Source organism: Trifolium pratense, linkage group LG1 (assembly GCF_020283565.1).
Source record: "Trifolium pratense cultivar HEN17-A07 linkage group LG1, ARS_RC_1.1, whole genome shotgun sequence".
Taxonomy (NCBI): domain Eukaryota; kingdom Viridiplantae; phylum Streptophyta; class Magnoliopsida; order Fabales; family Fabaceae; genus Trifolium; species Trifolium pratense.
In genome coordinates this window covers 9,643,423-9,664,632 of record NC_060059.1, presented here as the reverse complement: position 1 = coordinate 9,664,632, position 21,210 = coordinate 9,643,423, and the positions used below count along the sequence as shown (strand labels likewise).

Below are 21,210 nucleotides of genomic sequence, written 5' to 3'. Positions count from 1 at the left end.
ATTTATAGAATTTCAAAATGACACCTAAAACCAAAGAATTTGAAATTCCTTCTTCTCTATAAACTTTTAAAAATTACTAATTAATCGTAAAACCTAAAATTAGCCGAAAAACCTAAAATCGAAGATAAACGCTAAATCGGCCGAAAACCCAAAAAATCGGCAGAAAAAACCTAAAATCGGTCAAAAGCCCAAAAATCGACTATAAACCCTAAAATCGGCAGAAAAACCTAAAATCGGCCACAATTCCAAAAATCGACAATAAACCCTAAAATCGGCTGAAAAACCAAAAAATCGGCCGAAAAACCAAAAATCGACCGAAAACCCAAAAAATGTCCGAAAACGTAAAATCGGCCAAAATCCAAAAAATCGACTATAAACCCTAAAATCGGTCAAAATTCCAAAAATTGACTATAAACCCTAAAATCGGCTGAAAACCCAAAAAATCGGCAGAAAAACAAAAAATTGACCGAAAACCCAAAAAATCGGCCGAAAACCTAAAATCGGCCAAAATCCAAAAAATCGACTATAAAACCTAAAATCGGCCGGCAACCCGAAAAATTGGCAGAAAAACCTAAAATCGGCAAAAATCCAAAAAATCGACTGTAAAACCTAAAATCGGCCGGCAACCCGAAAAATTGGCAGAAAAACCTAAAATCGGCAAAAAATCCAAAAAACAATTATAAACCCTAAAATCGGCGGAAAACCCCAAAAATTGGCCGAAAAACCAAAATTTCTTACTCATTGTTACATAACTCACGCGGTGTTTGATCAATACCCAAATTTCTTAATTTAATCTTAATAAGCTCTAATAACTTTGTAATGTTGTCTCGGAATCTCTCACAGCACAGTGCAAAAAAGCATTGGTAGAATGCGAACCATACCAAATGCTACCCTTGGATTCTTCTGTTTCTTTTGAAGAAAGCATCATAACAACATTTTCACTAAACAACTTCATGAAATTGGCTCCAAAACAAGCATCTATGATAAATAGAAACTTTGTATCTTTGGGCAACTCTTTCACGTGTACTATGAGATCATTAACTACACATTACAAATAAAATAAATTAATAAAATTGTTTAGAAAAAAATATTATTCATTAACAACAAACATTAAAATTTAAAATATTACCTTACAAGACTTGATAATCGACGGCAGCAATTAAACTTGGACCTTCGTTGTCAAATATCCTAAGATCTAACTGCCTATCTATATTTTCTTGAGGAAAATTAAATTTTTCTATCTTCAACTTCTAAACAATCATCCCATGTATAGATCAGAAGTGCTCTCTTTTTGCCAACAGATGAAGAAGAAGAAGATGATTCAAATTTCTTAGTTTTAAGACTCATACTTGTTTGTGAGATATGAAATAGATAGAGAAAGGGATAGAGAAAGAAAAAGAGAGAGGAGAGTGAGATTGAAAAGAAGAGAGTGAGAGTGATGCAGGGAGGTGTCTAACTATGTATGTATAGGTAGAGTGGTACATACGCTAGCTTTTAAAGGACCTTAGGATTAAAGAAAGGTATTATGGGTTTAGGTTTAAGTCTGATATGGCAGGTCTGTGCTCTATTTGTTCAAACTTGGTTTTCAAAGTTGTTTTCAAGGCATTAAACAATGTACAATAAGAGTGTGTTTGGATGAGGGATTCTAGAAATTCAAGGAATTTTAAATACTAGGCAATTCAATTGATTCAATTGAATTCCCTTGATTTTCAAATTCCAGTGTTTGGATAAAGTGTTGAAATTCCATTAATTGTAAAATTCTTTGTTTGAATAATGTCATTGAATTTCCTTCATTTAATTTTATTTATTTTAATAAAATCGACCATAAACCTAAAATTAGCCGAGAAACCTAAATTCGAAGGTAAACGCTAAATCGGCCGAAAATCCAAAAAAGCGGCAGCAAAAACCTAAAATCGGCCGAAAACCCAAAAAATCGGCCGAAAACCTAAAATCGGCCAAAATCCAAAAAATCTACTATAAACCCTAAAATCGGCCAAAATTCCAAAAATTGACTATAAACCCTAAAATCTGTTGAAAACCCAAAAAATCGGCCGAAAAACAAAAAATCGACCGAAAACCCAAAAAATCGGCCGAAAACCTAAAATCGGCCAAAATCCAAAAAATCGACTATAAAACCTAAAATCGGCCGGCAACCCGAAATATTGGCAGAAAAACCTAAAATCGGCAAAAATCCAAAAAATCGACTGTAAAATCTAAAATCGGCCGGCAACCCGAAAAAACGGCAGAAAAACCTAAAATCGGCAAAAAATCCAAAAATCAATTATAAACCCTAAAATCGGCGGAAAACCCCAAAAATTGGCCGGAAAACCAAAATTTCTTACTCATTGTTACATAACCCACGCGGTGTTTGATCAATACCCAAATTTCTTAATTTAATCTTAATAAGCTCTAATAACTTTGTAATGTTGTCTCGGAATCTCTCACAACACAGTGCAAAAAAGCATTGGTAGAATGCGAACCATACCAAATGTTACCCTTGGATTCTTCTGTTTCTTTTGAAGAAAACATCATAACAACATTTTCACTAAACAACTTCATGAAATTGGCTCCAAAACAAGCATCTATGATAAATAGAAACTTTGTATCTTTAGGCAACTCTTTCACATGTACTATGAGATCATTAACTACACATAACAAATAAAATAAATTAATAAAATTGTTTAGAAAAAAATATTATTCATTAACAACAAACATTAAAATTTAAAATATTACCTTCCAAGACTTGATAATCGATGGCAGCAATTAAACCTGGACCTTCGTTGTCAAATATCCTAAGATCTGACTGCCTATCTATATTTTCTTGAGGAAAATTAAATTTTTCTATCTTCAACTTCTAAACAATCATCCCATGTATAGATCAGAAGTGCTCTCTTTTTGCCAACAGATGAAGAAGAAGAAGATGATTCAAATTTCTTAGTTTTAAGACTCATACTTGTTTGTGAGATATGAAATAGATAGAGAAATGGATAGAGAAAGAAAAAAGAGAGAGGAGAGTGAGATTGAAAAGAAGAGAGTGAGAGTGATGCAGGGAGGTGTCTAACTATGTATGTATAGGTAGAGTGGTACATACGGTAGCTTTTAAAGGACCTTAGGATTAAAGAAAGGTATTATGGGTTTGGCTTTAAGTCTGATATGGCAGGTCTGTGCTCTATTTGTTCAAACTTGGTTTTCAAAGTTGTTTTCAAGGCATTAAACAATGTACAATAAATTTCACCCTTCTTCGATAAATTTCTCCACCAAAAAGACGCCTTCTTCCACCCTCCTTTGATTAATTATATTAAAAAATATGTTTTAAAATATCAAGTAACGAAGGGTATGATATTTGAGATTTTATTCTCGCGCCCCCTAAAAGTTCTCGTTCGCCTCTGAAAATTTCAAAAATATCTCCCTCGTTATTTAAGTAGCGAACTCAGACGACACCAAATCTAGGAAAAAAATAGTTAGCATCATAGAATGTGAACCTTATAAAATAGGGGGCGAAAAAATAATTTGATTTTATAAGGTTCGCATTTTAGTTGCAAACTTGTTTTCTCAATTTTTGCTATTTAAACACTCACATCCTACATTATGAGAGAGGTAGTGTTGGAAAACCGAGGAGCGCGTGCGAGACACAGGAGGCGCGAGAAGAAGGAATCATGATATTTGGACCAAAGAAAAAAGAAAAGTGTATGAAACAAAACAATAATACAAACCAACTATCACGGGCTCAAATAAAGCCCATTTCCGCGGTACCTACGAATTACTAAAGCTAGCAACTCAATTTGTAAGCAGTAATAAAAGCTTTATTTTGGAGATTCTCTTTTTCGCCGCCCTACACAATTTCTCGTGCGCTTTATGAATTTACAAAAATACTTAAGTAGCAGATATATCCCAAAAATACATTATCAGATTTATTTTTATATAACGTCCGCTACTTAAGTAGCGGAAAATTTTTTTTAAAATAATTTCATTTTTATAATATCCACTACTTAAGTATCGAAAGAATAAAAATAAAAATGCGTAGGACGCGCGAGAAGCAGGTAGGATGGCAAAAAAAATCCTCTTATTTTGTCCCAAAATATCATTCAAATAAGTGCCGGTCCAACCAATTTAGAAGCGAGGAAATTTGAAACGAGCCTTTAAAAATTAAGGCTACTAAAATATTTGTAGTCTAATTCTTTTCTACAAGATGAAACAACACAAAAATAAGTATTAAATATATTAATAAGTTCGGTCCCTCAGTTGGTAGAGACACCACACTATATGTGCAGGAGTTCGAGTTCAAATTTGGGACATTCCACTTATTCACCTTTAAGGTGGATTTTTTAGTCATTAGGCTACTTGACAAAAAAAAATTTAATAAGATTGATTAATTATGTGGATATGTACCGGTACATTTGTTGAGGTAGATGATACTGATTGGTTTAAAAATAATATTTATTAATTTTTCTATATTAAATAATATTTGTGAACCAATCACAATCATCCACCTAAGTTGTGTACCGATACATATCAACATAATATGTGTACCGGAATTCACCTAAAAAATCACCTCTCAACGAAAAAAATTCAAATAGGTTCCACACATCTTTGTTTTTTTTACGAGAGGTTCTTCTGCCTATCTATTACTACCTCCATCTCAAATATAATTCTTTTTGCAAAAATACATTTTCACATTTTCTATATCGTTTTGTATAGTATCAATAAAGAAATTATTTTCCTTACCAAAAAAAAAAAAAAAAGAGATTATTTTGTTTTTACACTTTTTTTGACCTCCAAAGTTTTAAGGGAACACATAAAATCATGACTTCTACCGTTAATATTTTTTCCTCTCATTTTTCACAGTAATGCTAATACTATTAGTTTCATTCTCTTAAAGCAGGTGGTTATTAGAAGTTGATTTCTAACTCATGTTCTAACTCATGTGTTTAGCAAAAATTTACTTGGAAGGGGAATAATCCATGTGTGCCTCATGACGGACGAAAACTAGTGATCAACAAATAACGGTTGAAATTTTGTACATATATGAGGAGGCAGGGTCGGCTCTGAGATTTTGGAGGTTCAAGGTAAATAATAAAAATGGACCACTAATAAAAAATGTATTTTTTTTTAAAAAAAACATCATTTTAAAAAAATGGACCCCTGATAATGAAATAAAAATACTAATATGGTATAGGATAGGAATTATATGATAGAGGAGTGCTAGCAACACACTCCAATAACAAACACACTCTAACACACTCTCTTTTATTGGTTAAAATTTATATGGGTCCCATAAAAGTTATATGGGTCCACATTTTTTTATGAGACCCATGTGAATTTCAACCAATAAAAGAGAGTGTGTTGGAGTGTGTTTGTTAAAGAGTGTGTTGCTAGCATTATTCTTATATGATAATGCCATAGGGAAGAAAAAACTTGTTTTGGGTTTAGTTTTCTGCAAGCAACAAGGAGTGAAAAGAAGAGGTGTTGCTGATTAGGAGAAAACTGGATACAATACAATATGCTCATGTGAGTGTTTAACCCATTAAATGTTAGTCATTAGATTAAATCAAATCAATGGATATGATTTGATGTCAAACTAATTTTGACACCTTAAGTCAATTGATCCTATCCCTAAAAGAAATGTCATATTCCGCAACATTGAAATTGAAACGATAAATAAAAAATTAAGAGATAATTAATAAATAAAATTAACATGTACATGACAAATAAAATAAATAATAAAATTGATAGTGTTTTGATGATCTAAAAAAATTGATAGTGTTTTCTTATAAAAATTATATAAAATTACAATTTAATTTTATAAATTAATTCTTTATTTTCAAAGAAATAATAAATGTAGTTTTTTTATATAAATAAAGTAGTAAAGTTATTTATGAGTTATAAAATAATTTTATTTACAGAAAAAATCATCATTTTGTAAAAGGAAATAAATTTTCAGTTTTATTTATAAGTTTTATGGGTGGTATTGATTGTCATTTGTTGAAACATGATCTATTGAAATAAGACAAACAAAAAAATGGCACAACCGATAATTTAACCCACTCCATCCTGTTTCGAAAAATCAACAAAGATGCGTGCAGCAACTGAGCTGCCATCATCTCTTGTAAATGAAATCTCAGCACAAATACTTAACCAGTTTTAGCATGATAGGCCAAAAAAAATTGAGGCCCCAATTTTTTGGAGGTCCTGGACTCGGGCCCTGCTTGCCCTGGCTCAAAACCGGGCTTGTGAGGAGGAGACATTGCCGTAATGGAACTACTTTTATCAGTCAGTGATGTTCATCTTCTTGAGTTGAGAGTCCGTAAAAAAACAAGCTAGTCTTCAGAAAAAAAGAAATTCACATATCATATATTGTAAAATACCAACACTTCTGATTGAATTGAATACATGTCTTGTGTCCAACACATATTATGTGTCTAATATCGACAAAACACCGACACTAACAACACGTGATTACATCCAATCAATTAATTTTCAAATTATTACTATATTTGCTCTCGATCGATTTATGAGAATCATATTTGGTGTATGAGTTTCATAGAACATAAAGAGTGAAATGAGAGAAAAATACAAGGGATGGAGAGTATCAACAACATGAAGAGTGAAATGAGAAAGTGACATATGAATGATGAGGAGCTATGAAAGTTTGATATACTACTACTGTTAGGTTTGTCCAAGTGAATTTCCTTTCTCGTACAAGAACAAAAAAATGGAAAATTTACCATTGTCTTTCCCACATTCAAGTCCCACTAATACATAACTCGTGCACGAGCTACAGGATTCACTTTATTATGTACATGTTTGGCCCATGTCATTCAATCCATGTCATGTGTTAATTAGATCGAATCCAAAGACTCTATATATATTTATGCATTATCTCTTGTCTAGTTTTGGAATGATCTTTAAGTCATTTAATTTTAGGTAAAATGAGTTTGCAATTGAGCTATCATTCAGCTATCTTCTTGTCTACCTTCAAAAAGTTGTTGATCTGTTTCCTTACCTAAGCTCATGAGCCATTAAGCTTTTTTATCATATAGGATAATAGGATAGGATATTTTAATATTCTCATATTAAGCCACGACAAGGGTACATAATTAAAGTATATGGAGAAAAGTGATAAAATGCATATCTAAAGCAAAGTGCAATATTTACAATTATGTTTGGACTCATGCAGATTTTAGAATCATATACATTATTTTATGTGTTAAATATCTTTTCAGTCCCTATTTTTATAGCGAGTTTTGATTTTCATCCTTGTAGCGAGAAAAGTAAGGACAAAAAATCATGACAGAAAATACTTCAACACAAAAAAGTGCCGAAAAAATCTTTAAGGATCAAAAATAAAATTCTGAAAAACTACAAGAACATTTATTTATTTAACTCTTTTGTTTATTAACTTTCTAATTATAATATAATAGGTATAACAAGTGGTTGAAACTTTTATTTGTTTTGCACTTTTCTTTTGTTTCACCAAAATTTTAGCCGGACCAGAGTCTCATGCTGTCAACATTCACACACTTCCACGCGGTAATAAATTTGGGTCGTTGATTTCAGATCGGATCATCTATGTTAGAAGTCCCACATTGGCTAGAGATATGACATATATAGCCTTTATAAGTGTAGTGCAAACCTCAACTCTCAAGCTAGCTTTTGCGGTTGAGTATAGGCCTCTCAAATTCTAATATGGTATCAGAGCCTATCCTAGATCCATTTGTTGTTTGTTGTGGAGACCTCCCATATTTGGGCCACCCGTTGTTGTTGATTCCACGTTCCAGCTTGTTCAATTCTGGACGTGAGGGGAGGGGGTGTGTTAGAAGTCTCACATTGACTAGAGATATGGCAGAGATGGTCTTTATATGTGTAGTGCAAACCTCAACTCTCAAATTAGCTTTTATGGTTGAGTATAAGCATCTCAAATTCTAATAATTTAAATCACTTGTATAGTAAAACGATTTCAACCTTCTATTTAAATCGAACAATTGAGAACTACAACCGCGTGACGCTCTTACGAAAATCCAAAGCGATAGATACCTGTACTCGCGGAAGAAAAAAAACATGGTAAACTCAAATTGGAATATTTACCTGACCTTTTTAGCGTCCCAATCAATGGATCATCTGAATGTGAGCAAAGATACATAGTAGTTGATGGGATGGGTGGAACAGTCAATAAAAGGTTTTTATTAGGGCTATGTCCAATCAAACATAAGAGTATATGGCCTACCATTAACATCTAGCCCTTATACTTGAGCCCATTAATGCTGTCTTCATTTTCTCTTTTTTGCCCAAGGTTAAAAGTGCTAACACACTTCACGTGTGACACAACACAACACAACACAAGAATCGTCACATATTTTTCACACTTTTTCTCCCGACATTCAGAATTTTCGCCAATTATATACTACTAATAATCATGATACTTATGCAAAAGTTTCCACTTTGATTGTAGATTTTTAATAATGCATGTTAATTTCATAGCATATACATTTGAGGTGTTAACTTCATAGTTTTTTTAACCATACAAAAAATAATTATATATAAAGGTTAAAAAGTACAAATAATGTACTGTTGGTAACAAAATTCAAGTTTTATCTCAAGAGATAGAAGTGATGGTAGAGAACTTATTTGGTGGACCAATGAAAGAAATGTTCTAAACCGGAAGTCAGAATCCGAGCATAAAGGGGGTTACCTATGGAAAACACTCTGACGCCCAGTCAGTATAAACTTGAGGTTGAAGTCGAGGTTAGAATAATGCATATTTTGTGAGGTTGTGAATAGTTGCATATATAAGCCAATGAATGTGGCATTACTATACTCACAAAACGAGATTAAGTACAAGGAATAGTTAACCCAAGAAAACACCTAAGAAAGAGCACCAAAATTCCTAAAGTGAAACATCCTTCTAACAATCAATACAAGATCCAAACCCCCCCTCCCCTATTAACCACTTTGATGATAGCCAAAAATGTCATCAACCGGCGTCACTTTTGAGTTGAAAATAGAATTATTTTTAGCTCTCTAAATCGACCATACTACCGAGTACCTGATAAAAGGCCCTTGAGATGTTTTTTTTACCATGACCATTTTCAATGCAAAACATTTGCAGCAACATGAGAGGGTCATTATCTATAGGTACCATGGAACGCAAATCAAACCAATTGAAAATCTTATACCACAAAGAATACACAAAGGGGCATGACCCAAATAGATGCACCTCGCTTTCCAACTCCGCCGAACACCACACGCATTTTGACTCGGGTCGGGTTCAACACCAAAAAATCCTCATTTGAGTAGGTTTGACTAAATTCTCCCTAGTTAGTAAGTAGTGTCGAAAAAATTGTCAAGAGAATACAATGACTTAATAATAAGAGCTTAATATTGTAATTTCAAGATATCGAGTTTGAATTTCGCTTAAAGCAGCAGGTATAAATAAATGAGATGTAAGCACAAAGAATGAGAAACATTAATTATATAATCCATAGGTAAAGTTAAAGTCGTGAATTACTTACACTGGAGCTTTCATTAGATGCAATACCTTTTGCATCACAATCACACTGTGTGTCTGTGACTATCGCAATCACTTGGGCAATAGGGACACACGCCTTCCCATTTACAGTTCTCCATGTCTACTTACTCTCTTCACACTATCACTCTCTCTTCTTCACTTTCCACTTACTATATACATTTTTGTGTGTTTTCTCTGTCTCAAATGGAAAGAAATTGGACCTTCACACTTTCAATTTTGGGTTGGAGATCAATGCACATTTATGTCACATCTCTTTGTGTGTATAACATTATAGATAGATTTATTTGTGAGCTTTATCATCTAATTTTATTATCATTAATAGACACTAATTGACACTATAGTCATCAAAGACGCATATGTATGATAACTAAGATATAGAGCTCAAGTGGTTAAATGATCTTTTTTTAGGACGAATTGTTCCAGAGAATTCAAATTCGATTCTTAACGAGAATAATTATTAGTCAGATTTTACTTACTTCATAGTTGAACTCTAAATTACCGAACCATTTTAAGATGAAATTTACTTATAAAATATTACGGAAGGAGTATTCTGGTGCGTAAATTTAAATTACAATATCCGGTTTTTAACATTTAATGTGTGCGAGTTTCACCGCATATCAAAACAAAAACCGAAAAAGCCCTCTCCTTAACCAATCCTCCTGCCTTTTTATCTATCTACACACCATCCATTGATCCTATCCCATCAACTGCATGCTGCATCACCATGCAAACTCATCATCATCAGTACTACTCATTATCTTGTGTGAGTACTAGTGAGAGTATCTCCTGCAGCAGTTTAGAAGATGAAGATTCCATTTTCCTTTCTCTTGCCCCTCCTGGCCACCAACAAATACCACCAGCTCCTCCCAAACTCTCATCATCCACCACTACTATCCCTCCTCCCCTTCAACAAAATACTATCTCTCCTCTTCATGATCATACTTTTGCTGTAAATGTAGCACTTTCTTCCCCTCTCCTCCACATTTCCCTTAATCCAACTTCCACTTCCGAACCACCTCACAATCCCATTCCTCAATACTGGATCCCTTCTCCTTCCCAAATCCTTATTGGTCCCACCCAATTCTCCTGCTCTGTCTGCAACAAAACCTTCAACCGTTTCAACAACATGCAGGTTCATTCATTCATTTCAATCTTTTATTTAAATTATATGTCTCAACATATACTTCCTCTGGTGTCATATATAAGCAAAGATTCATTTTTTCAGTTTCAATGAACCTGAAAAATTAACCTTTACTTATATATGAGACTGGTGGGAGTATAGAGTAGTCTTCAATAAACCTGAAAAATGAACCTTTGTTTATGTATGAGACCGGAGGGAGTATAGTGTAGTTTTTTTGGTGCACCTTATTTAATAGAAATATAAAAGTTTGTTAGTAGTAGTTACTAGTTAGTTTGTTGATTCTCTACGAGCTCTATATATGCAGAACATCTCATGTATTTATTTGCTGTTTTTATAAATCAATATGAATTCTAAGGAGTTTTTCTCCGTTTCAAGCTCTCAAGTTTTTTCCCCTTAATTTATGATATAAATTTATCTAATTAAAATATTAATTGTTGCATGTGTTTATGGAAGATGCATATGTGGGGACATGGATCACAATATAGAAAAGGACCTGAATCTCTAAAAGGCTCAAAACCAACATCATCATCTTCATCAATGTTGAAACTACCCTGCTATTGTTGTGCTGAGGGATGCAAAAACAACATAAACTATCCAAGATCAAGACCATTGAAAGATTTCAGGACACTTCAAACACACTTCAAGAGGAAACATGGAGGGAAAACATTCGAGTGCAGGAAGTGTAGGAAACCATTTGCTGTGAGAGGTGATTGGAGAACACATGAGAAGAATTGTGGCAAGCTTTGGTTCTGTATCTGTGGTTCTGATTTCAAACATAAAAGATCACTTAAAGATCATGTTCGTGCTTTCGGTAATGGCCACGCTCCACATACATTGGAATCTTTGAGCTTTGATCATGAATATAAAGCAAATGAAAATTTCAAAGAAGAAGAAGCAAGTGGAAGTGAAGATCAAGATGAAGAAGATAATAACAGTGAAGTTGCTTTTACTTTCAACTAAAAATATATAGATTAATCCCTAGTTAACTGAAATCTATGAACCACGGGCACGGACACGCGTCTATGTTGGACACCGACACGACACCGACACTTATGATTACTGGTGTCAACGTGTCGGTGTCTGTGTCGTGTCCAGTGTCGATGTGTGTTCGTGCTTCTTAGCTGCGATCCATTTAAGAGGTTAACTTCTGCTAACAAATGTATCTACTATCTACCACTCATGTCACATGTTAGTTTTTTTTTTTTTTTTTGTGTTGGTGTTGTGAACTAGTAGTAATCTAGTAGTACTTGGAATGATTCATTATCTTTGTCTGTGAAAGAAACAGTGAAATGAAAGCTAAGGTTCTTTCATATGTTGCAATAAATGGTTCAATTTCAGGGCTGTTCAATGTTGCTTTATTATGTGATTTAAAGGGAAAAGAGAGAGTAACGTAACAAAGGTATAGTGATGAAGAGTAATCAGTGACTGCAGAACAGAACAGACACAGTGTAGATTCTGAGGTTGAAGAAGCACCACTTGTTTGTAACGCTTAGATGAAGTGTTAGTGTCAGTGAGAGTAAAAGATGGACCACTATAATGCATGCTTCTGCTTTTAGTGTTTCACTCAAATGGTTTTCTTTTGCCTTTTCAGAAAAACTACAAACAGTTCCTATATGAAACATTTTCAGTCAGAGATTCTGTGTTTTTCTTTATTACTTACATATGTCACTGTTTTTTTAACCATTGGTTTTTAAATGCATCCAATGGTGCAACCATTATTGATAATAATCAAAACAATTATTCATGTTCATGCATTACATACAATATTACAATGTACTAATTGTATAGTACTCTTGTACTTATATTCATGTTCATGCATTACATACAATATTACAATGTACTAATTGTATAGTACTCTTGTACTTATGGTTTCATTGCTCTTTGCTCGAGGCATTTTTGTGCCTTTTATAGTTCTCCTATTTCATTGAAAGCAAGCTGAATGAAAACCAACCATGTGGATCAAACAGAAAAATAGCTCAAGCCTATATAATACTGTTGGTACCTAAAGTGTGACGTAGAAAGTCTCCGTTGAATTGTAAATGATTACCGAGCAATATATATAGTTGAAATGACTCGTATCTAATCAGTGGCGTATCCAAGATCATGACTATTAAGTTTTAATTGTAAGGAGAAGTTGGTCTCAAAAAATCACATTGTACTCAATTAGTGAGTAGAACAGCTGAGCTAAGTTAGTTTATGCAATAGATTATCAATAGCTCTTTGTCATAATCATTTCAACTATACAAAAACAGAAATGGTCAAAAAATGAAAGCCGAAATTCAAAAAATTGGCCCATGCAGGTCTCGAACCTGCGACCTTCGCATTATTAGCACGACGCTCTAACCAACTGAGCTAATGGGCCAATTATGTTTATGATCTTTGATGTAGGATATAAAACAAGTAAGCACAAGAGTCATGTGAACTTTCTCATGTGTTTTCCTTTACTGTTTCTTTATTTGTTCAAATACACATTTTAAAAGTTTGTTATAATTACTAAAAGTATATTTTAATTAATAACCATACAAAATAAGTTAATCCACTCAACGAGTTTACACTATGCATATACCTTTTTTTTTTTTTGACAATATACATTAAAATATCTAAGTTTTGACTTTTGGCATGAAAACAAATTAAGTTATAGTTAATTAATTGATATATTAATGTTTGTACTGTCATATTTTTACCGAGTTTGTATGAGCAATAAAGAATGAGGCCTCAACAAGTTGTTATTGAGAAAAAAAATTGGTTAATGCCAGATACATTTAACATTTTTAAATAAGTCTTGTTAACACGTGTCCTTAGGAGTTACAAGTAAGTATCTTAGGCTTTTTAATATCTGTTTAATTCAAAGTGAAATTGATTGTATAATCTAAACTGTTAGATTTTAAATCAATTGTCGAGATTGGTAACAACGTGTTGGAGCTTAGTTAGGAGCACTTACTAAAGCCAATGATCAAATGTACTAATGAAAATGAAAATAGGGCTAAATGCACTTACAAGTAATTTCTGTAAGCTATACATACTAATATAAATATCATTGCAACTTGCAAATAGGGCTATTATTTGGTCAGAATTTAATCTACTAATGAAAAACTTGGACACTATTGACCAAAACACAGTTTCAGTTATATATGAACTTTTAATTGTGGGAGAAAACCAAAACTCCTTTTGTTCCCTGAAGTAAGAATGAAATGAAAATTCAAATAGGATATATTCAGTATCTGCATATTAAATTTGAGTTTCTAATTTTTAATAAAATATAATTTCTCTTATTTTTGTTTCGATGTATCGCATAATGTCTTTTCTATCAGACAAATTAGTTCAAGTATAACTTGGTGTCAGGGATGAAGAAATGTAGGATAGTTTATAAGTAACCTGTTCTTATTGAAGAAGACTTAAATTTTACATGCTGTCATAATCAATGAAGACTATGCTGCCATGAAGCGTTGGCCGATATAGGATATATGAGAAAATCTCATTAAACATCAAATTTCTGAACAACCTGAACTTTGAAGGAATAAAATAATGGAAGTCATTGTAAGTTGTATTGGAATTATGCAGGATATGGGCACGGTAATGGCTGATTCTCGGCTACATTAGAGGGACAAACCGACATCACTTTCTCCCCAGTCCAGGTTAATGTTATCTCTCGTAATGGCTGATTCTCTCTTTATATATGCATATGTATGTATATCGCTGACTATGTTTAGAACTTGTTTAATTATGTGTTAAAACTGAATTATGGGTTTTGTTGTGTATTTTAAAATTAGGTAATTGTATATGTCCTGGATTTGAATTTGAAGAATGACCTTGTGAAATTATGTTAATTTCTTTGGTAATTTTTCATTTTTGTTTTTGAAAACTGTATTGATGTCATGCGAATTTTGTTTAGATTCTTAGAAACCGAGTCTGAGGGTACAAGCTAAGGTTTTTTTCGTTTGAGGGGTACTTGGTTAGATGATATTGAAAAACTCTCAGAAACCAAAAATATGGAAAAACAACTCATAGCTCAAGAAGAACAAGAGTTCTTCTACTGTATTGGGAATTCATATTCAGTGGCTCACTGATAAAAAGAAGCAAAGAAGACGAGAGATTAGTCCGAATCTTGCAGAGGAAGAAAGAGGTTTCTGATAACTTTAATATGCTGAACCAAAAGTATGTGTTTAAATAGATTTCTCTTATGGTGATTGCAATATTCAAATAGATATTTTATATGTTTATGGTGATTTTAATACTCGGTTATTAAAGCTGGTTTTTTGAGCTAGGAAAAAGCTGTTTGGAAGCATGATTCTGCTTCTGGAGTATAACATAGATTTTCTGATTTAACAGAATACATACCTGCTGTCAATCTGGTATGGTATCTGGTATTGTACACTTCTTCACACATAAATCCGGCATATAAAAGTAGTATTATCACGAATCACCGTATTTTTTATTTTCATTCTTTGCTTCACTTGGTTAGAGGCAAATAGTTGACTCTTTGGGAATAAAATAAGTGTATTCTTTTATCAATGGGAAATAAAACAGATAATAGAAAATGAAACAAGAATCTAAGTCTCGATCATGACTGCATCAGTTAGAAATGCGCTATCTAATTGAGAGGGAGAAGAACTGCAAATGGTTGTTTGAGCCAGTAGCCAAACTAGCTCCAAACTTAGCAAGCCAATGTGCACATTGTTGAATAAACTAATTCATAACAACATAGTTTAGTTGGTTAGGAAGTTCAAGTTTGTTTTGTTAGTTAGAGTGATTTGTTATGATGACTTGACTAACAAGTAACTATTGTAGAGTCTATAAAAGGGTATGGTGTAATGTGGATAGCCCATTTGAGTGGATAGCCCAACCCAAAAGACTACTCCAATAAATGGGAAAGTCTTATAACTTAAAGTACCACATTGAACACATTTATTTACATGATGCGAGACTCCTAACATTGTCACGCAAGGGTGGTGCTGTTAGCAAGTGAGGGGTGCCGGTAAGGTCTAGAAGTTGTGTTTTATGTGACTCCGAGGTTGAATACGCTCTACACCTCTTTTCACATTGCTCCTTTGCGGCGAGGGTGTGATATATGATGTGTTTAAGTGGCTTCGGTTGGTTTTAGTTTTACCACTGGACCTTTTTACTTTGATGAACTATTTAAGAGGTTTGAGTTTTGGGAAAAAGCAAAGGAATGGCTTATTGTTGGTTTGGAACTCTGTTCTATGGTGTATTTGGCGCCGATGGAATGAAGGAATTTTCGATGACCGAACGGATGACGTTAATATTGTGGTAGAAGAAATTAAAGTTTTGTCTTGGCGGTGGTTTTTGAGTAAAGATAAAGTGCACCATTGTCTTATATATGAGTGGATGAATGAACCGGTGATTTGTATGCCGGTGCTGGTCTGCGTGCTGTTTTTGTTGCCTTAATTAGCTTTGTTTTTTCTGGTTTCTACTTTATGCTGTTGGTCTGCGTTTTTTGGTGTCTAGACAGGGGGTTTCTGATTTTTTAGGGAGTGTGTTTATTCAATCTGTGTGTTTGGGCTGCCCTGTTTTTCTTTATTGTTTATTTTTTCTGTTTGAGCCCAATTTTCTGTATTCGCTTGGGGATTTTTGTACTCCTCGTACACTATACCCTCTTTTCAACCTTTTCAAGGCTTTGGCTAACATGAAAGACTTGATGAAGTCTTTCATGGTGCACAAGTAGTCAAAAACATCGTAACGAATACGAATTTTACAAAATCCATCGTTGGATTAAAAGTTTATATCATATAGATCATCCATAATTTTTTTTAAAGAAATTAAAAATCATTTGATATGTTATTGAGACCGATCAAAATTAACGGTTTATGGATTTTTATTAAATATCGTTAATCTTGATCGGTCTCAATAACATATCAAATGATTTTTAATTTCTTTAAAAAAATTTATGGATGATCTATATGATATAAACTTTTAATCCAACGGTGAATTTTATAAAATTCGTATTCGTTATAATGTTTTTGACTACTTGTGCACCATGGAAGACTTCATCAAGTCTTCCATGTTAGAACTCACCTCTTTTCAATATATTGATATATTTTAGCCTCTTCAATATATATATATATATATATATATATATATATATATATATATATATATATATATGTTTGAAACCAGATAGTCAATCATAATAGGAGTGAATTATCTCCATTAATATTGTAATTCTCTCAAAAAAATTTAATTGTTACATCTTTACTATTAAACATGGGAGAAAAAAATACATATATATAGGAGATAAAATTAATACTAGTTGAAAAGTAATAATTGAGACAAAATTATAAGTATATATTTAATTTACCTTACTATAATGGCGGGCTCTAATGTGCACAACTGACCCAACTGATGCAACATGCACCACTTGTGAATATTATTATGTAGATCATCCATATTATTTTTGATGTGTTATTGAGGACCCGTTTGGATTTGCATGTTTTTGAGCTTATGAAAATAAATAAATTTGTATGTTAATTTATAAGTTTTCACTAACAAAAATTGTATCTTTATAAGCTATTTTTATCATAAATTACATTGAAAAACTTATAATAATACATAAAAATTTATTTGCATAAGTTGTTTCACATAAAGATCAAAAATAACTCAATCCAAACAGACTCAGAGATCCATCAAAATTAACAGTTTATGAGTTTTAATTGAATACTGTTAATCTTGATGGGTCTCAATAACATATCAAATGATTATAAATGTTTTTTAAAAAAATTATGAATGATTTATATGATATAAACTCTCAATCAAACGATAAATTTTATAAAATTCATATTCGTTATAATAATATTCGCAACTTATACACCATAGAAGACTTGGTGAAGCCTTCCATGTTAGGCAAAACCTACTATAACTATAAGTATATCTATAAATATGATTATGAGAAGACGGTGTATAGGAGTATGAGGAAACGCGTAAAGTCAACGCATTGAAAATTAGAGTGTTTAATTTTTTGAATAAAAAGTTTCTTTTAATGGAATGCTTAAAGAGTGCCCTTAGCAAGACCCTTTTTTTTATTGTTACAATAGTAATATTTGTTTTAAGCCTCACTTATTTATAAAAATTATTGGGTCAACCTTGTCAATTCAGTTGTATATCATTGATTTAGTTTAGTTGATTGATAGGAAAAAAAACTACACCCACCTTTAAAAGTCAATATATAATAATTGCAAGAAAACCGATAATATTTTATCTACAGGAAGGAAAAGTTTCACTTGATATCATCCGTTAACATTACGATGATGATGATAAGTATAAATTATACAATATCAAACCATTAGATTTGATTTAATGATAAGTAATTTGTTTAGTATACTAAAGATTGTAAGTTCGATCTCAGCTCTATTATAAAAAAAAAATATATAAATTATATATCAAAAAAGATATAAAAATGAAAAGAAGTTAGACAACAGTTTAAAGAGGTAACAGATCTTCCCAAAAACTTTGTCCTGAACCAAAGACTGATCGAGTTGCAGGTTTTGCCCCTCTTTTCATTTCTTTTACGTGGTTCAGAATAATGCAAGCTGTTCAATTATATTTTTTGGTGGAATTTTGACCATTCCAAAAACAATGTACTGCTACGTTGTAGAATATATTGAGAATATTAGAAGAAGCTTATCGGGCCATGTACAGTGTACGTAGTACCAAGTTGCATGCCAACTAGGTCTTTATTTATTGGACAAATGTCTCTTAATCAACTCGTTCACACCTTCCTAGGTCATGCCCTTCTGGACCCCCCCTCCCTCCCCAACTATATCAATGAACTAGTCTTCTTTTTTTATTGTATCTAAATATTTGGCACACCTTTCTCATTCCTCAAAACAAAAAAGAGTAAATATTTTAATTTAGCACTAGTTAAGAATATAAATATGGAAATTTTATCTCGTAAATTATGTATTCAATGTTTTAATATGTAAAATGTTATTCTCTCTCATCATTAATTTTTTATTTATTTCTTTTTTTAGTATGCTTAACTAGTATCCCGGGGACACGTATGACCCTTTAATTTATTAGGATGATATTTTTTCAATGGAAGTACACCACATGAATTAATATCTATGACATAATCGGATACAATAATATTGCATCAAAAAAATACAATAATAACACATTTTAAAATTGGATAGATCATTCACGGTTCGATTCTCGCAATTACGATCGGATAGTAGAACTGACACCGAATCAGATTAAATTAAGGATGAAAGCTAAAACTGAATTGGATCATTTGGCAAAAAGAAAAACTGAATTGGATCTCAAACATAAATATATGTAGCATCACTAAAATTCTTAAACTAATTTATCGATATTTAAATCCTACAAAGTTCGAGATATTAGTTTCTTCACCAAAAACAAATTTACATGTACAGTATATATTGGTGTAAAAAATTATACAAGTGCTTTTTTATAATAAAAATCAAATATGTCTTTAATACTACTATTAAAATGACAATTGTAGATTATATTATATTACTAATATACTACAAAAATATTGTACATTATATATTGATATTAATATTGATCAAGTAATTTTCAAGAGTAGAATATAGAATAAACAGTTGTCTTCCTACGTTTCATTTTCAAAAACCATCTTTGTTATCAAACACAACAATTATTGTTGCCCCTAGTATCACAAATTTTTGTCTAATAATGTACACTTCAGCTTTTTGCAACGTGCATTCTTGCAACTTGCAACTTGCAAGTTACAACCTACACCACTATTAACTTTTCTAATTCTTTCCCTCAGTCACATAATTATAAAAATTCACATAAAAAAAAACTTTAAACATAAAAAAGAAAATTAACTTTTAATATAATGTTATAATGCTCCAATAATCTTTGGTTTTTTGGTGCATTCCAAAGCAAAAAATTCCATTTCTTTTCTCTTCCCATTGCAACTACCACCAACAGTACCATCAGAACCAGGTAGTTTCAAAAGATTCACCCCAAAAAGCCGAACCATCTGAACCGGTTCAACAACCGGTCGGACCGAAATAAACAAACCACCGGTTTTATTACTATCAACTTCACCAACACCGACAACACTACTGCTTCTTGCTTTACAGTCAATGTAGAGCTGTCTATCCGGTCCGGTCGATCTAAAAAACCGAACCGCATCACCGGCTCGGAGATTCTTCTCTTTAACGAACCGGCTCCAACCTTTGGTTAAAACGTAACTTTGGCTACTGTTCCAATAAGAGTAACGAAACCGCCACACTTTCCCTCCAACGTCTTCGAAATTCAAAAGTAAACCCTTCGCCGCCGCCACAGACGGCGAGATTCCCTCGCCGGAGACGGCAACCGCGACAGCATTTAACGGAAAGTGCTTCTCCGCGTGCTGTTTAGGTATCACCAACCGATTCAATTTTCCAACGTCACTCGGCGTAACCGTTTTCTCAAACAACTGTTCACGCGCTTTAGCATCACACGCGCCACGTGACGCTGCACCATATAATTCTCCGTTGCGACGCTGTCTTCCGCCGCACGTGTCACGCATGCTCTGTTTAAGCTCATCGTCGTAGGTATGTTTTCTTAGCATATCAACGATCTCAGATTTGGAATGCGAGTTCAGAAACTCAGCTTCAGCTTCATCGGTATCGTTATTTACGCTGGTGAGAGTTTTAGAATTTGTAACAGCGTCTTTTCCACGAAATCTTAAAGCAGCGATATCGTAAGCTCTTGCAGCTTCATCTTCTTCATTGAACGTACCTAACCACACGCGCTGATGCTTCTCGTAAATCTGTGCTCCCCAACGTCCGTTCGGCTGTGGCACAACGCCTTTATACTTAGATGAAGGAAGTTTACGAGACTCAGCTTCACCGGATCCGCCGCAAATTTCGGGATCTACCACCACACTAGCACCACTGCCGACGCGGCTTAGTGCGTTCGTCGGCGGTGGTGATAGTTTCGCCGGAATGAGAGATACCGAAAGAGAGTCATTGCTTGTGGTGATGGTGGTGGTGGTTGTTTCATCTGTGCAACTACCTGCTAATTCCATTTTCAGTTATTCTGTTAGGAATAGTAACTAACTTTGATTTGTTTATTTTCTGTTATAATAACTAACTTTGGTTTGTTTAAAGAAAATGAAGAAAAGAGCATTAAGAGATTAGAGGAAGTGTTACACAAAGAGAAAGAAGAATGAGAGAATAGGTGGTTGGTGTTGTTGTGTTGGTTTGTTTTGAGGGTGGTTATATATATAGGAAGAAAATGTCATAGTGAATTTGTTAGTAATATTTTATGGAAAATGATATGAAACCAATTGGAGTTAGGATGGGATGATTTAGGCATCATGGATAATAACCAAATATAAATTTGTTTCATTAATTGTTAGTTTATAGATGGATGATGTGGCAATGAGTGGGTCAACTTAGATGGAAATAGAGGAAGATTCAAGGTACTGGACATAGAGATAGAAAGTGAGAGTATCCATATATGGCAAAGAGAGAAAGGATAAGATCACATGAGATATTACTTTGCTGTGGGTCAAATACTTGTATTTTCATTTGTCAAATTAATTTAATTAAAA

At 33.0% G+C, this 21,210-nt stretch overlaps 2 protein-coding genes and 1 non-coding gene across 3 annotated transcripts; 1 reads left to right on the top strand and 2 right to left on the bottom strand.

The window, feature by feature from the left end:
* The first annotated feature begins 10,245 nt into the window (after positions 1–10,245).
* Positions 10,246–12,261, top strand: LOC123920244 (zinc finger protein WIP6-like). Its single transcript, XM_045972466.1, has 3 exons — positions 10,246–10,658; positions 11,121–11,601; positions 12,006–12,261. The coding sequence occupies exons 1-3, from the start codon at positions 10,251–10,253 to the stop codon at positions 12,059–12,061; spliced, it is 945 nt and encodes a 314-aa protein (XP_045828422.1). The 5' UTR covers positions 10,246–10,250; the 3' UTR covers positions 12,062–12,261.
* A 694-nt stretch (positions 12,262–12,955) lies between these two features.
* On the bottom strand, positions 12,956–13,029 carry TRNAI-AAU. The gene has a single exon. It is a non-coding gene; the product is annotated as a tRNA-Ile (tRNA).
* A 6,202-nt stretch (positions 13,030–19,231) lies between these two features.
* On the bottom strand, positions 19,232–20,987 carry LOC123920237 (AP2/ERF and B3 domain-containing transcription factor RAV1-like). Its single transcript, XM_045972453.1, has one exon. The coding sequence runs from the start codon at positions 20,680–20,682 to the stop codon at positions 19,504–19,506; it is 1,179 nt and encodes a 392-aa protein (XP_045828409.1). The 5' UTR covers positions 20,683–20,987; the 3' UTR covers positions 19,232–19,503.
* Positions 20,988–21,210: the final 223 nt, after the last annotated feature.

What these genes read in the sequence shown, in the direction of transcription:
- LOC123920244 (XM_045972466.1), top strand. Translation starts at nt 10,251, where the DNA reads ATGCAAACTCATCATCATCAGTACTACTCATTATCTTGTGTGAGTACT. An exon ending in ACCGTTTCAACAACATGCAG is followed by an intron (nt 10,659 to 11,120) that starts GTTCATTCATTC and finishes TGTTTATGGAAG; the next exon opens with ATGCATATGTGGGGACATGG. An exon ending in AGATGAAGAAGATAATAACA is followed by an intron (nt 11,602 to 12,005) that starts GTGAAGTTGCTT and finishes GTTCAATTTCAG; the next exon opens with GGCTGTTCAATGTTGCTTTA.
- LOC123920237 (XM_045972453.1), bottom strand. Translation starts at nt 20,682, where the DNA reads ATGGAATTAGCAGGTAGTTGCACAGATGAAACAACCACCACCACCATC.